This window comes from Anser brachyrhynchus (genome assembly GCF_964034855.1).
Source record: "Anser brachyrhynchus genome assembly, chromosome: 13".
Taxonomy (NCBI): Eukaryota; Metazoa; Chordata; class Aves; order Anseriformes; family Anatidae; genus Anser; species Anser brachyrhynchus.
Window position 1 is genome coordinate 8,579,831 of NC_137708.1, and position 16,514 is coordinate 8,596,344.

Here is a 16,514-nt window from a genome sequence, read left to right on the forward strand (position 1 = left end):
AATAATCCTACCAGTGGAACACTTTTGTGGCCATGCAATTATTCATGTGGCAAACTTGCCACCCGAATACTGCTGGGTAATTAGTAAGCCTTGCATCCAACTAAAAGCAAGTCATTTTTAATTTCTGCAACAGACTTGAAGCTGGGATTATTTCACTGCAGGACTGTTGCTCAAAGCAGCACTTAGGAAGGAGGAGCAGCTGTTGTCTGTTGAGGAAACGAGAGGGGCACAGGTGCTCCCTGTAGAGATTCATTTGGCCCCACAGTCCATATTAGCAGGCTGGTCACTACACTTACATTGACAGAGCTGCAATTGGAAGGAGCAGAGGTCTGAAACAGAGAGGACAGAGAGCCAGGGTGTTCTTTTTTTATAGCTACTTCTCTTGTTTAAGCAAAATTGCAGGTATCATTTTACCAGCTCAGCTGATAGTCACTATCTGTCCCCAGCAGTTCTCTCTAGTTTTTGGTAGATAGGCTGTGCTCAGGACTAGATACATCAGCTGCACACAGCTCCAGTTCCCTGTGGTGGACGTAGATATAGGGCTGTATACGGACTAAAAATAGTGCATGCTCTTCTGCATTGTAATCCTTTGTCACTTTAATGCATGTTATGTTTGGTGGCTGAAATAGTTGGTCAAGCTAGGAGGCATCTCTCTGCTTCAAAATACCTCAACTCTATTTGTCCTTTACTAATTCATTTTGGTCAAAGTTAGGCTTTGAGAAGGTTGAAAATTAAAAGGATGAGCCTGATTGCTGTAAAGTACAGGTTTGACTTGTGGCTTTCTCTCTTTCCTTATGCTTTCTTTACCAGCCTGAGGCACGATAGCAGAGCTATCCATACACAGTGTCAGTATTTTTATGCCAACGACAAAAATCTCCTGAACTATTTACTCTTGAGAAGCCAACACCTCTCCCAAATACAGCATTGCTGTGGTCGATGTATTCGTCTTCCAGACACCTGAATATGGAGAGGAATGCAAAACACACAAGAAAAAGCAGAACCTGTCAGTCACCCCTCGGCGGCTGTCGACATCTGAAAGGATGGGTGCAGAATTCAAGCGCAGCCATCTTCATCCAGTCGCTCGTGTGCACCATTTAGAGGTAACTCCTCAGGAGGTGGGGTGCATGCTCTTCTTTGGGACGTGTCTTAAATCTGTGCTTTGCAGTGGAGTCAATGTACCGCTCTTCTGCAGGGCAGAGCACGGTCGTAGCCAGTGTTAGCTCAACAAGAGGCTGGGGCAGGACGCATTGGAGCTGGGGGTCCTGTGAACCCTACCAGGGCTCCTCGGCAGCAATGGGGCACCTTCAGCCAGTGCAGTGGTTATCTGTGGGGAGCCAGGTGCTCCTGGTGCTACAGTGAATCCCTGACCGTTGTTTTTTCAGGAGCTGCATGCTGGACCTGACCTGGCCCTACACAGGGACTTGGGGCTTGCTGGCTCTGGCTCTCCACAAGCAGGGCTGATGCTGAGCAGGGTGTGCCCTGGTGGCAAGGGGCTGCTAGCAATGCTTCTCACCTGTCTGTCCCCAGCTTGTCACACAAAGGTCTTGCAGGCCCCCTGTGACCCTACTAGCACCCTCTTCCCCACCTGTCTCCTTCATAGTGAGCAATGCATTGCCCTGCATACACTGTCGTGGTCCTGACCCATACCACAGACAGCAGCAAGCACCCATCAATCCACTGGAGTCATTTTAGACTGCTTATATTCATTTGTTTCATTATGCTGTTATGGCTCTCATCAGACACAGTGCTAATTAACTCAATCCCATCCTACCAAGTCCTGGCTTCCACATCATCTCCAGGGTTTCTAGTCCAGGGAGCTGTAACAGATCATTTATCCCAGGGGGCTTAAATGGATGCTTTTCCATGGTGGAGCTTTAGGCAGAGAGACTCGTGATTGCAGGGGTGTGTTCAAGTCTAATTCTGTGTGTAGCATCAAAATTTGTATAGATTTTAAATAATTCATCACTGGGCTTCAGTATATTTAGTCACTCAAATTAGGAATCAGGAATTTTGCTCTGCGGTGAGCTAGCGTATGTGTCATTGTCAGAGGTTAGCTCTGCTGCCTCTCTCCATGCAGAAGAGTTCAGAGAAATTAAGTCAGAGGAAGTGACTGCCAGTAGAAGATGCAGGAAAATGTGTGCTATGCAGTGCTGTGAGAGCCTCAGCAGCAGTGCAGCGGGTGATACTGGTACATGGTCTAGTGGTACGTGCGTTGCTGAGGTACTGGGAGACCATAAGCGTGGTTTAGGTGAGGTCTTTGGGCTTCAACCCATGAGCCGCCGGCATATGGGGACTGTCCCCATCCATTGCCCCTTGTTTTGTCTGTGGATTGCAAACCATGGGGGGCAGAGAGATGCTCTTGTGCTTTTCTGTGTTCTGCCTGTGACTGTAAAACAGGCAGCACGGATGCTCGTACCCGTTAGCAGACGCGGCAGCTGTGGCGGGCTCTCAGTCACAGCTGGTAGGGGCCCGAAGTTTGGCGGATTCCCAAACCCCCTGCAGCAGTGCTGACTTTCATTGCAAAGGGATGGCTTAGAAATACAGACCCACAGCTTCATTTAGTAGGGTTTCTGGAGCTGTCTCTCCCCCTTTCTTGACCCAAAGGAAATACTTGACAAAGTGCTCCAGCCCCGGTGAATTGGGAGGGGTCTGTGCACAGCATCTCCCAGGTGATGAGATCTGCCTAACGTGTCAAAAGCTATCCCAGCTGTGAAGTGTGCTGGAGACTCTTGTCCAAGTGACAGTCTATTGATGGGAAACACTGCTGTTCGGGAGGGGGTTGATTCTGCAAGGCCTCAACACCTATCCACCTCGACAGGAGCAGAAAGCTCTCAGCACCTCTCCTGGGATCGCAGATCGCTGCACAGGGTTGAAGCCCTTTGTCTCCCTCTTGTTTTTATGCATTACAGTCACATTATAAAGAAGTCCTGCAGAACATTCAATTACTTACTGCACAATTATAATCATATTTGTATACCTATAAGTAGGTCACCAGTCTCTTAGGTTAATCAATTATAATGGCATTCACACCGGTTTCTTTCATAAATCACTGGCTTTTAGTGTATCCACTGAGATAATGGAGGAAAACCATCTAATTTTGATCTAACTAGAATGAAATGTGAACGTGCATAATTTGCTCTTACAAAGTGTATCTAATGTTCTCTACATCTGTATTTATTTGTGCTGTTTCATGCTGCATATCGCTTAAGTGGCAAAAAAAATACAGAGACTGTTGCACTTAAAGCTAAATGACCCAGAGTAATACAATTTATCTGCATTTATTTTACATTGTTCATCATGACAGATATTTTAATAACCCACTTCTGATGGCTGATGCACTGATTACAAATCACACTGAAATCTGAGGCAAGCTTGTTTGGTGTGATGCAGAGACATTTGGCAGAGCTGTCTTGCCATGTAAACCGAGCAGTTAAATGGGTAGGGAGGACTTTACTCAGGCTGGAGGCTGCGAATGCTTTAGGACATGGTGGGATGCCATCACACAGCGAGCATCTGCTGAGCCCCGGACACTGTAGCTGCTTTAATGTCTACCCAAGCCGCAGCTTTCTGACAGCTCAGTGAATGGGCAAATCATAACTGCGTGGTCTCTGTTTTATGCCTGCCTCGTTTGGATGCCTCAGTGCTGCTGTCAGAGAAGATCTGGGAGGTCCCTGTGCCACCCTTGGTGGTGGCCTTGGATAGTTCTTGCTTGACCGCCTGTAAGGGAGTGGGTTTTGTGTTGTGAAGCACAGAGCAAGATCTAGGCCTGTACTGCCGTATCTGTCTGATCCCAGTTTAACTGGAGACTTGTTCAGGGGCTTAGATGCCTGGCCTGCAAGGATCTGGCTGATGGGCTGGGCTCGGTTAGACTGGTGAAGGGGCGAGTTAGTAGCAGCCTACAGCTACTTACAGGGAAGACGCAGAAAAAATGGAGCTGGACTCTTCTTGGTAATGGTAAATGACGTTATAAGGGGCAGCTCAGGAGGCTCAGTCTGGGTGTTAGGAAAGGCTTTTTTTCCTTTGATAGAGGTGCATCCTTGGTTATCTGCTGAAGTTGTGGCATCTGCATCTTGGGAGGTTTTCACACCCTGGCAAGACAAAGCTGTGGCCAAGGTCGTTTAGTGCTGGCTGTAGCCCTGCTTGGGGTGTGGAGGGGTGGATTAGAGGCTCTGGAGGTCCCTCCCCACCAACAGTGCTGTGATCCCATGCTTCAGTGGCCCTGAAAGGGTATTCAAAAGGGTGATACAATGGGGTATGAACCTTTTGCTTCATAACAGATGCATGTTGTGTATCGACTGTCAAGAATGTACAGACAGATCCATCAGCACCTTACTGAGAGGCACACCTATAGAGGCAATGCTGGCAGGAAGGTGGTGGGATTGGTGTCAGCTGAGACTGTTCCCTTCCACAAGCATGGTGGTACACTCATTGCAAACAAATGGCATTTGCCAGAAAGTGCAAACAAACTCTCAGTGCCTGAGTGATGTATTGGCTCAGACCCCTTGCCTACATGCAAGCCACTGCTCTCCATCCAGCCTCTCTTGGAGCAAGTGTAATGCAAACCAGATTTAGCTTTCTGTCTGCATGGATGTCTGCCTAAGCATCCCTTTGGCTGCCAGCCTGGAAAATGCCAGTGTTGGAGAGGTGGCAATGCAGGGACCGCGTCCTGAACAAAACCAGTGTGCAAATCAAACAGGGAGGGCTGCTGGGACTCACCTTGTGCAGAGTTACTGACTACTCTGGAAATGAGTTATTGGTTAGAAAAGCGATCCTGCTTCAGCACTATCTGTTTGGAGCGGTGGAGCAATATTGTGCCTATTTCCAAACAAGATCTGAATGAGCAGGTGAGCACGCAAGCTCAGCTTGGTGAGATGGGAGGACGCTTCCAACAATGCCGCAAGCTTTCTCTGGGCATGCTGTGCCTTACAGCTTGCTTCCATGGTGTGAGCGTGTCCCTGCAATCTCAAATGCAGCCGGGCATCCCTGCACAGGCGGCTGCTGCACAGGAGACCCTGCTGGAAATGTGCAGGGTGTGAACCAGCTGGTGTTGTACTGTTCATCCCAAACAAGCTCCTGAAGGGGAGCTGGGTGGAAACTGCTCTTTTTCTGTGTTTTTTTTTTTCCTTTTTTTTTTTAATATTCATTGCAACCTTCTGCTAAAAATATTCATGTTTTCAGAAGCAGCTGCTACCTGAGAAATGAACAAATAGCGCTTTCAAATACTCTTGTAAGTTTTCATGTATGTTTTTGTAGAAAACCAAGAATTTTTATGCTTGAATTAGTTTGTTTTCATTGCAGGGGGGGGAAATGGCAATTCTTATCCAAGGGATTCTTGCTGCGTGGAACTGTTTTTGACAAAAAGCTACTTTTTTTTTTTTTTCAGTAAATTGTTTACTGACAAAAAGTTCTCCAGCTAGTGTGTCTTGGCCGACTGGAAGGCCAGGCTCCTTACTAGCATTGCTATTCGCTGTTTGTGTTCTGGTAGCCACGAGAGCCCTTAGCTCATCTGCTGGCCCTGTTGGTCTCAGCCATTGTGCAGGTTCCTGTGCAGGTTTTGTTGGCTGTGCCCAGGGGTGGTGACACCACGCAGGGGGAAAAGGCTAGGGGTGGTACCCCGCTTTCAACAAGCATCGCTTGTGCCCCACGTGCACACTGTGGGCTATGGAAGGACGTCGGCCCAGCCCTCCGTGTCGGCTCTGCTGCTGCATGGCTCCGCTCTGGAGGAGCGTTTGTGAAGATTTACGTGTGTTGGGCTCCAATTTTAGGAGGGAAATCTGTCAGTAGATCATAAATGTTCCAAGTGATTTATGTTAACCGTTTTGGGTGCCTTAGTCCCGGGAGTAGATAAATTGTGGTTTAATGTTTTATTTACACTTTCAGGGAATTTAGTGTCTTTGGAAAGCACCAGATCGATAGCCCCAGAGGAAAATTCTCTCCCAGCGGGATGACAGCCCATGGGAAGGACTCTCGCCGTGCCCTGGGCAGCTCCCGACACCCTCTCCATGCAGGGCACTGCTGCAAGTGTACGAAGGCATTTTATTTTTGAAATTGTTTTATATCTGAGTAGAGATCATTAATCTGTTTATATTTCTATGGGAGTTTGAAAGTCCTACATGTCTGAAATGACAGCAGATGGCACAGTAGAGGGTTTAGCTGAGTTTTAGGTATGCAGATGAGTTTAATTAATTAACAGTAATCTCTTTAAAATGTATGGCGGAGTAATGCCAGTCTAGTCTATAGAAGGATTCTTTGGGACTTAAAAAAGCTCTGGGAGTAATTAATTATACAATAACCCATGGTTAAGAAGATATTATCATCCAGTCAGTGGGCAGAGTTTGTGTTTGTCATTTACCAAAGAGGATCATTAGTGTTTGCTACAGAGTCAGTCTGCAGCGGTGCATAGGAGGGGTGCCCTCAGTCCCCGAAATGCCCAGGTTGTAATGGGTGTAATCACCTATGCTTTGCTAAGGGAAAACTGTTCTGGTGTAAAGCACGTGGGGTCAGAGCAGGTACAGTTGCTTGGGAAAATGAAGTTATTTGTTAAAAGCAGATAGTTAGCTTATTACCTTACAAGCACCTATCTAAGCTCCGTTCAATTAACGAAACACAATTTGAAGTAAAAAGGATGGGTACCAACCAAACTACTGCACTATAAGCTCTCCTCTAATTATGCCATAAGATAATGTCTACCAGATTAAAATTTTAATTAGCTTAATTTAGGAATAGAAAAAGCATTAGACTTACAGTTCTGAAACACATAAATGATATCAAGGGGGAGGGGAACGAAGTGAAAGTCAGTTGAGCTTTGTGCACGGCCTCATGTTTTCTGTAAGACCTCAGCAAATCCCAGCAGGTTTGGGTATGGCTGCATGAGGCTGCCTGGGCTTCAGGGGGCTCGGTGCAGATGCCCGGGCACGGGGGTGCCTTGGTTTTCTCCAGCACTTATTTGTAACCCCAGCTGCCCACAGTCCCTCTGGCTCTGCCTTCAGAAGGGAGAAACAGGCTGGCTATAATAGAGACTTTTGTTCTTTATTTTGTTTTTCTTTTTCCTTTTCTCTATTCATAGATTTAAAGGCCAAAACAGACCATTAAGTCCAACTAATCCTACATCCTGCATGACAAAGGCCATCCCGCCCATCCCCTAATTCCTCAATACCCGGGCTGACCATGACCGTGTGATTAAATACAGTTAGGAAAATGCACTGCGAGAGCCTCTGTGTGCTCCAGACATGGAGCAGGACCCCACTGAAAACACCCAGTCTTGATTTAAAGACTTTAAGTGGCGGATGATTTATTTCATCCCTCATGAAACCATTCCACTGCTTAATTACACTTACAGTAAAATAAGTCATTCGGGCGGAAAGCATGGGGAGCTGTAACATGCAAAGTGCACGGTATATAGTTGTGTTTGGTTATGAGGTAAGGAATCCAACAAATCTCTTTTATGTCTTTTCAGGGAAGAAACAAAGGCATTTGAACCATTTGCACAACATAGAAGCTCTCCAGCGCAAGTTTTTAAAGGGCTGGAGGCTTGCTGGGGAAGCTTTGAGGAGAGGGAGTAATAAAGAAAAGAGGGTTTTATGATGCAAGGTCGAATGGGAAACTTTTATTGGAGGGGTTTGGCCAGCTCCTCATCCCATGGGGGAAAGGAGGAGGAATTTGAATGTGGTGTTTTCGCTTTTGGAAGGTCAAAGCCATTCCATGCAACTGCAAAGCAGCATAAGAGAAATATGCGTATTCCTCTGTCATGTCTGTCAGAAATGGAGGAGGGGAGGAAGTCCCAAACACTACATTTCAACAAAGCCCTGAAGGTAAAAATGATCTGCTGGCTTGAAATTTATCTTAATGAGCAAAATCCAGCCAATGGAACAGGGTGCAGATGAAAGTGACAGATGGGATCATTTAAAGTTTGATTCTTTGCATAAAAGAAAGTAATATTTTCAGTAAGTTATTTTTCTTCTGTTTGTTACAGTGTTCTGTTTAGTGTCACAGCCTCCAATTGGCAGTCCCAGCTCTTTGGCCGATTAATTTATCCAGGGTCATATCCTCAGCTTTTGAAAATTCAGAGTTTGAGGGAGCTCCTGGGACTCCTCAGCTCACGTAAGCGCGTGGAGCTGGTCCAACAGTCAGTGGCAAGTCTCCTCAGCCAAGAGATTTTTGCTAGATAGGGACTGAGACCCCGAGTCTGAAGCTGTCCAAGAACAGTCTGCTAAGAATATGAACAGTCATCAATCAGGTAGTCTGGAAGAGTATACAGAAGTGTATCAATTTGTTCCCAAGTATTTTCAGACACAAACAACTACAAGAATTTACCACTGCTATATAAAAATATAGTCTGGGACCTAGTCAGGTTCATAAAAGTTCTGTGAAGCTGGAGGATGCATTTCCTTGTAGGAATTGTGCTGAATTTTGATGCCGAGAGGTGCTGTCGCACACCCCTTAGTGCACAGCATCATACTGTCACATGTCACTTATCCCTAACAGGGGAAGATAGGCAGGAGAAGGAATGGAATCAGTCCCATGCAATAAAATAATTGCTGTCTTCACCATTTCCTCGCACAGGTAATTCATGCTACTGTAATGTACTGTAATGCAGCGTCTGTGTGTAGCATGGTGCATACGCAACATCAGCAGACCCTGCCACCCACGGCTGAGCAGGAACAAAAGCATTAACCCTCTCTCCTCTGTCCAGTTATTTCCCCGATGAGATCAATTAGCAGTTAACAAACGTCCAAGACAAGGAAGAGGTCATCTGTTAGCTCCTCTTATTTAAGCCTTCTTGTTAAGATTTTACAAACCACGTGGCAAATGCTCGATTGTGCAGCCCCCCAGGCTGGAGGACAAATTGCTCAGGTTGGCACCAGGGGGAAGAGGGGAAGCTGGGGCTGTGGTGGGGCTGCTGCTGGTCCCCAGCCACCCCTCCTTGGGGGCCTACAGCATCCCAAACCTACCTCAAAATGCTGAGCAGGAGGCTCAGACAGAGAAGGGGGCAGTCTGCACTGCTCGCTGGCCAGAGGGGTGACTGCAGCACAGAGTGGATACCATCTCTAGCAGCTCCTCAAAATACAACTCTCTTGTCCGGGGCAAGGATGGACCTGGCCAGGGGTTGCTAACTGCATGTGCCCTCCCTGCTGTGCTGCTCAGTCAGCTAGGAAGAGAAGAAAGTCCTTGCAAGGAATTTCTTCAGCTGTATTCCAACAGCAGATTAAAATAGCTGCTACTATTTTAATCTGGAGAAGCGGCAGCTACCGCACATGCAGGACTGGCAGCAAGCGTGTCTCCCACAAAGCCGGGATTCAAAGAGTGTCCTGTGCCTCTGGTAATGCAACCACAGGCTGTAGCCAGCGGACCAGCCCTCGTAAAACATGGCCCTGGGACCATCTGAACCAACTGGCTAGAATCTGGGATCAGGAGGAATAAATTCAAGCTTCCCGTTTTTTTGTTTATTTGTTTTTTTCCCTTGAGTTATTGCAAAGTGTTGCAATGCTGTGAACCCTAAACATTCTCAGGAAGCAACAAGACAGTGTTGTGCTCAATATTCTGTATTTGCGTACAGTCCAGCTGGGGTTTGTCTGCTGAAATCTGTGTGGTAACATCCAGATTTTAAATACTAATTTTTATTTTATTCCAGAAGTTTCAGTGTAATATGGCATGAATATTCTCTTTCCTTGTGGATTTGTGATGGCAGAGGAGAAAGACAGCGAGAAAGGTGACTTTTTTTTTTTGTTTTAGGAATACTTTTACATATCTGGAAAGAAGTGGAAGTCTTGCCTCATCCCTCATTTTTATTTGGAGGGGAATGTTTGCTGTACACGCTCTTGCAACTTGCAGGACTAGCTTTGAAATAAAAGAAAGAAAATTTATCTTCACATCTTCATAAATTGTGAATTATTTATTTGCTCTCCCTGGTAAATCTGCTTTTGCAAAGCCTCACTGTGAAATGAGCATTTCTTTGTTTCACTGGACTATGAGATCGCTCCCTGAAGTTGCGTCAGTGCTGCTGCTTGGGAGGCTCCATGTAGGAAGCTGGCCCTGAAGCTTCCTTTCTTTTTTTAATTTGATTATGTTCAGGATTCTTTTTACTTTGCATTCATTTATTTTTTTTCATTCATTTTGCAAATTAGGTAACTGCAAGAACCCATCTGTGGAAGTTTAAGACCTTCCTGTGATTTTTTGCTTTTGCATGTTGTGATCCCCTCTCACGTAGGTTAATCCCCCAAGACTGTGGTGCCTGAATTCAGGATCAGTTTCAAGAAGCAAATATTTATCCCGCATCTTAGGTGCAATCTGTACACAGAATGACTCCAAATTAAGTTAAATTGATATTAACTACTCTTAGATTGAAGAGTGTCCAGGCAAAAGGGTGGTACTGCTTTAACTAAATCATTTTCAAAGCCAATGTAATTAATTGGTATATTTTTCACTGTGAAGGACAGATTTCATACACTGTTTAGATTTCTTGAATGCCTTTGGATTAAATCCCACTGTATTTACTCCACACAGGACTGTCTATTGAAATAATATTCGGTGATATTGTCCCTTTTCCCACTGCTCCTTTCAGAGCCACACAAAATGATTTCCCTCTTGGTTCTAGAAAGATGCAACAAATATTGTGAGTGCTTTATAGCTTTTCTCTCCAGCGCGAAACTGCTGCTGAAGACCACTCTATGTTATCTGATTTAGACTCTTAGCTACCTTAACTGGGCAAATGCTGCGGGTTTTGATCTGAAGTAGGCCAGAGCCGCCAGGTTTGTATTACCCACTAGATGGTGGGGACCTCAGGGTTTGTGTGCGCAGTTTTCAGTCCATCCCCTCGCAGCCCTGTGCCGGCACACAAGTCCATGCTGAGAATGAATGAAGGGGCGGGGGATATTTGAAAGGAGGAGCGTTTTGCAAAACTGCCATTGCAGAGCAGCCCCAATATGTTCGTGGGAGAGGGCACAAAATGTCGCTTGGGCCATATGGTCTGCAGCCCTGTGCTTTGCTGGCTCACACCCTTTCTAATGCCTGCTAATCTGCTCATAAGCACCTCTGAAGAGAGTGCTTCACACACCTCTACCAGTAATCTCTTTCAGTGCCTGGTTGCTCTTTGGCGCTGATGCCAGATGGAATTAATATACCCATCACTGTAATTATTCAGACAAGCAAACAGTGGCAGGAGTAGTAGTGCAGCCATCCCAACTTCTCACTTTTCCCACTGATTCAGAGGCATACTTGAAAGAATCCTTTCATCCCCATGGATCCTGTTCCCTGGAGTTGTCCCAGGCTGTCCTCATCAAAAGGGAACTAGATGTTTCAGCAGTTTCTCAGCCAATTTCATGCTGGGATAAGAATCAGTGGTGATGAGATGGTATCGTTCATTCAGCGTCTGACTGCTGCCCGGAAGCTTGGTACACGTCCAGCCCCTCATCAGGTCCTCCTATGAAATCTTTCACAGGACTAAGTCCTGTGTGTAAAACTGAAAATCTGCTTATACCTCAAAACTTGAAAGGCAGCCTGCCTTTTGGCCTGCTCCAATTGCTGGTACATGGAAATGAGCAGCCTGGATGGATGGTTTCTGAGGCCATGTGTTGGGAAAGAGATACCTCTGAAAGCTTCATGCACGCAGCAAATACTATGCACGTACCTCCTACCAAGCCCATTGTCCCAAGCGTGATTTCTACAAAGTTTATTTAATTGTCAGTCAGCAGCAAAATGAAACTGTAAAGGATTATCTTTCAATTTCACGTAGGTCTCTTGTTTCTAGGCCTTTGGCTCCAGCCTTTAAAGGCTGTCCAGTTTCCCATATATCCAAAGAGCTTAGAGCGATGTTTGTATTTGTCAAGGTAAGATCTATAGGGAGAGGTAACTGCTGGATGAGTTCAATAGCTGGAAAGAAAAGACGTGCTTTTGGACACTCCAAGCTCTCCTAGATGCATCGTGTGATCCGGAGTGAGACGTTACGCTCTCATTGAGTGTGCTTGGTTTTAGGAATGAGCAGTGGTGATGCCATAGTGACAAGAAGAGAGGCTTTGAGGGCTTTGATGCCCACGTTACAAAGAATATGCAAACTTGTATTATTCCTTTGATTAGCTGCTCTCTGATATGTCAAGTCCATGAATAATCAAGCCTCATTTTCTAATTAGTTTTACTCATCACCCTGCTGCTCCGTGCCTTTACTTATTTGCATACCTTTTTTCTAGATAAGGGCCTTATTCTGTGAGGCACCGGCGAAGCTTCTATCCAGCTCCCATGATTGCATTTCTTTGGTTCTTTGCTGGGCATTTCCTTGCTCTCGTCTCTGCTTCTCCTCCCACGTGATGCCGGTGCCCTGCCTGCAGAAGATCTCATTGCTCTGTGCTTTTCTACTCTTTCTAAACCTTGTTTCCTCAGGAAACAGGGTGGTGTGTTCATGCTGCCTAGCTGACCCCACTAGCATCTTTTGACCCTGGTATCCAATTTCACCCAGCCTCGACAGCCAAGAAAATCTACCTGTTTCTACAAATCTTGTGGAAGCAGGACGGGGACAGCTCCTTCTGGGTTAGTGGAGGACAAGGCTGGGGCATGTGCCCCATCACTTTGAGGACCCACTTTGGAAAGAGAGGTTTTGAACGCGCTCACCACAAACCCATTTAGCCATCAGCTGCTCCAGCTGAGAGAGACCATTCTCCGAGAGAAAGCAGTAGCCGTTGGGCTGGTGGCAGGTGGGTTTGTGGCTGGAATACATATGCTATTTTCATGACACAGGAGGCAGCTGCGGGTTCCCCAGCAGTCGGGGTGTCCCCAGCCCAGTCCTGCCCCTCTGCCCGCAGGGCTCACAGCTGCCTGCAGGCCCTGCCCGGGCCTCTGCAGTGCGGCTGATGCTGGGGGACGGGAAACCGTGATCCTTCCTATGAGCTAGAGGTGTTAGTGCCTAATAAAGCTCCGGTTTGCACTCTGGCAGCCTGCTTGCCGCAGAGCTGGTGGGTCTTTTCTCTTTGCTAGGGCTAAGCAGTCACCGTTTGTCAACCAAAAGCGGAAGTGAAATTCAGATGCTGTGAAGGTCTTTAAAAAAGCGACAAAAAAAAGCGATGTGATAATCTGTCCCACATGAAAAGTTAACAAGAGTTTCCAAAAGCTGCAACCATCGATCTAGGGCCTGAGGCAGAAGGCTTTGTACTCATCTGTCTCTGGGCAAATACCTGGTGCCTCTACATACAAGCCACTGCCTTTCAGAAAGTTTCTGCAGGTAAACAGGGGTCAGCTCAAGAGGAGATCCTGCACCAGCTTGGCTCGACCCTGCTTTCATATTGTCTTTGTCCCTTCAACTCCTTTTTTAAAGCAGCTCCTTGCTTTGTACCAGCAGCAGCATGCCCCTGCCTGACCAGGGAGCGCATTACCCACGGGGGACCGCAGACTTTTATCTCATTCGGGGTGAATTTCGCTTCTGTAGTGCCCAAGCTAATGTTTTGTGCCCCCTGGATCAAAGCTAGGGAGCATCATTTGCATACCGTGGGTGAGGAGGCAGCAGACTGGAGACCATCACTCATCAGTGAAAGGATGATCATTGTTTGTTTAGCCCATTCCAGAATAATGGCTCTGCTGGGAACACCAACCCAGTATGCATCATATCTTTTATAGTATATATTAATTTAGTGTAGACATTAGGCCGTCATTATTCCCTCCTTTTAATTCTCACGTATTAGCATTCAGGAGCAGTTTTAACCCAGCACACATCTTTGTTATTTTGTAATGTAAAATAAATAAAGCTGGAGGCAAATGTATTTTTTTTAAAATAAATGACTGTGAGAGACTGATGGATATAAAGCACAGCAACATCTTTATAATTTTAAAGCTCGAATTTCAGAACACAGCATTTTCATTAAATGGTGCAATCCATTCATTTTGGAGAGACAGATATAAACAGAAGCAAATTAACTCAGTAGTTCTCATGCCTAGAATCTTTGTGATAAAATTGCCTATTATTGTGAGTGTAAATGTTTTCAAAAATAGTTGAGACAACTGGAAAAAAAAAATAGGAAAGGCAGGGTAGGTTGCTCAAGGATAAAAAACCATAAAGACATCCCCTCCGAACATCACACGTAGCCGGTGAAATTACTTAAAGTGGACTGCAGGAGCCCTTTGAGAGGAGGAGAAAGGAGGCAGGCCATTTCTTTTTTTTTTTTTCTTTTGATGATGGATGAAGGTCCGGGCGAGTGGCATCAAATTATTTTCTGTGCTGGCTGCTGTGTGTATTAGAAAATTCAGCCCTTGGCTGACAGGGACGGGGGCGGCGGAAGCAACAGGAGGGGGAGAGAGCCGGGCGCAAGGCGTCGGGGTGCGAACCGGGCCGCCGGGCCTGAGCGGCGAGCCGGTGGGTGCGGGAGGGCTGGACAGGGGTGTACACGGGACGCCGGCCCGCCACATGCCCGCGGAGCCCTCGTGTTTGTTTTCAGAACGTGTAATTGCCACCGGATCGCCTGCAGCCACCCCGGGGCGTCGAGCAACCGCTGCCCCGGCACCCGAACGGGCGGGCAGGGCCCGGGGCAGGCCGGCAGGGCCCGGGGCAAGGCCGGCAGGGCCCGGGGCAGCGGTGCTGCCGTGCCTCCCCCGCCGGGGCACCGCGCTGCGTGGCGGCGCTGCCAGACCCCCGCTGAGGCGGCGGCAGCGCGTGCCCGGACCCGGGGCGGAGCCGAGCCCGGGGCGGAGCCGTGCCGGGAGTGGGGGGGGGGGGGGGAGGAACGGAGGCGGCGCGGGGGCTGCCGGGAAGGGCCGGTGGCGGCGGCGGCGGAGGGGCGATGGCGGCGGAGCGCGGCCGGGGCTGCCCCCCGAGGCGGCGGCGGCTGTGAGCGAGCGGCGGCGGCTGTGAGCGAGGGGCGGCGATGTGCGGCGCGTCCGGCGACGATGGAGGACCGGTCGCACAAGGTGCTGCTGGCGCTGGTGATGCTCTTCCTGTTCGCGGTGATCGTGCTGCAGTACGTGTGCCCCGGCACCGAGTGCCAGCTCCTGCGGCTCCGCGCCCTCAGCCCCGGCGCCGCCGCCGCCGCCGACCCGTACCGGGCGGAGGACGAGACGCCGGCTCGCTTCGTGCCGCGCTTCAATTTCTCCGCCGGCGACCTGCTGCGGCGGGTGGACTTCAACATCAAGGGGGACGACCTGATCGTCTTCCTGCACATCCAGAAGACCGGCGGCACCACCTTCGGCCGCCACCTGGTCCGCAACATCCAGCTGGAGCAGCCGTGCGAGTGCCGCGCCGGGCAGAAGAAGTGCACCTGCCACCGGCCCGGTAAGCGGGAGACCTGGCTCTTCTCGCGCTTCTCCACCGGCTGGAGCTGCGGGCTGCACGCCGACTGGACCGAGCTCACCAACTGCGTGCCCTCCGTGGTGGACAGCAAGAAGGAGGTGCGGCTCCGGCCCTCCAGGTGAGCCGAGCCCACGCACCCCTCCTCCGGGGGCCCGCCGCCCCTCCGTGCCGCGAGCCGGCCGCCCGTAAGGGATAGCCCGCGGGCTGCCGCCGTCCTAAAGGGTCCCTGCGGGCCGCCCGAAGCTGCGAGCCCCTCGCACGGTGCTGCCCGGCCCCGGCCCGGCTGCCCCGGGGCTCCCCGAGTGCCTTGAGCAGCCCCCGTGCCCCGGGGCTTTTCAGCCTCAGCGCGCTGAGCCTGGTGCCCAGAGAGAAACGCTGGCGGTGGGAGGAACTGGGAGCCGCCGGGTGCTGTTAGGGCTGAAGTTTAGGTTGCACGAACGTCAGCCTTGCGAATCAGAGGTTATTCTTAGGGCTGAATATCACCCGCAAGCGTTGCCGTTGCCCTCCAGCCCTAACCTCGTTTTATTTCGGGCTCTCCTTTTCGGATTTTAGTGGCTCTGCTTTTCTTCAGCCCTGCTCTTCCCGCAGAAGTTGCTGACCTAACCTGACCGTAGCCGCCTGGCTGCCTGAAGGCTGCCCCTGCGTTTCCAGAGCCCAGCTGGCCGGTGCTCCGAGCGGCGAGGGCCTCCGTGCCGCGCGCTCCCGGAGCGGTGCGGTGACAGCACACCTGCGGTTGTAACCCACCTCGGAGCTTGTCCGCGGCCGTGCGTGCGGCCGAACGGCTCGGGGTTTCAGCGTCTTTTCGCATTGCTTTGCTGGGAAATCAGAAACTAGGGTATCGCTCCTCTTGCGCTGTTAGATTAATGGCAGGTCCCCTTACAACGAGGGTACTGTTATATATCATGCTGTCTGAAGTCAAGTCTAAGCACAGATTCAGTTGAAATAGAGTGCAATTTCTTTATAGAATTCCTTTTATATAGCGTGACACCACACTGCCATCTAGTAGAAAAACGGTTAGCGTCATTATCTTCCTGTAGCCTAGATGAAGCTCTTCATGAGGCTTAGCTATTGTGATTCTCGCTCTTTTGTTTTCCCCGCTGCCTTAAAATTTAATTGTCTCGTTTTTGTGGCACTCCATTTGCAAACATCAGGAACTAATTCTTTGCCCTCTGGGCACATTATCTTCCCAGTTTCCCAGGCTGTGTAGTTTATTTTACCTGTCATGTAAATGCATTGTTTGCCGGCAGAAATG

The 16,514-nt window shown here is 48.8% G+C and overlaps 1 protein-coding gene and 1 long non-coding RNA gene across 4 annotated transcripts in view; both read left to right on the forward strand.

Moving 5' to 3' along the window:
* The first annotated feature begins 218 nt into the window (after positions 1-218).
* Positions 219-11,385, forward strand: LOC308176972. 3 transcript variants are annotated; one of them, XR_013938754.1, is made up of 4 exons: positions 219-402; positions 811-1,100; positions 5,881-6,023; positions 7,457-11,385. It is a non-coding gene; the product is annotated as an uncharacterized lncRNA (long non-coding RNA). The 3 variants fall into 3 exon arrangements; XR_013938753.1 differs by having other exon boundaries at positions 5,881-11,385; XR_013938755.1 differs by lacking the exons at positions 5,881-6,023; positions 7,457-11,385 and adding an exon at positions 1,383-3,156 and having other exon boundaries at positions 220-402.
* Positions 11,386-14,691: 3,306 nt separating this feature from the next.
* HS6ST2 (heparan sulfate 6-O-sulfotransferase 2) overlaps positions 14,692-16,514 on the forward strand; it is a 130,544-nt gene continuing 128,721 nt past the window's right edge. Inside the window, exon 1 of the mRNA XM_080553587.1 lies at positions 14,692-15,380. Coding sequence (XP_080409713.1) covers positions 14,863-15,380 — 518 coding nt within the window. The 5' untranslated portion in view covers positions 14,692-14,862. The remainder of the gene's footprint in view (positions 15,381-16,514) is intronic.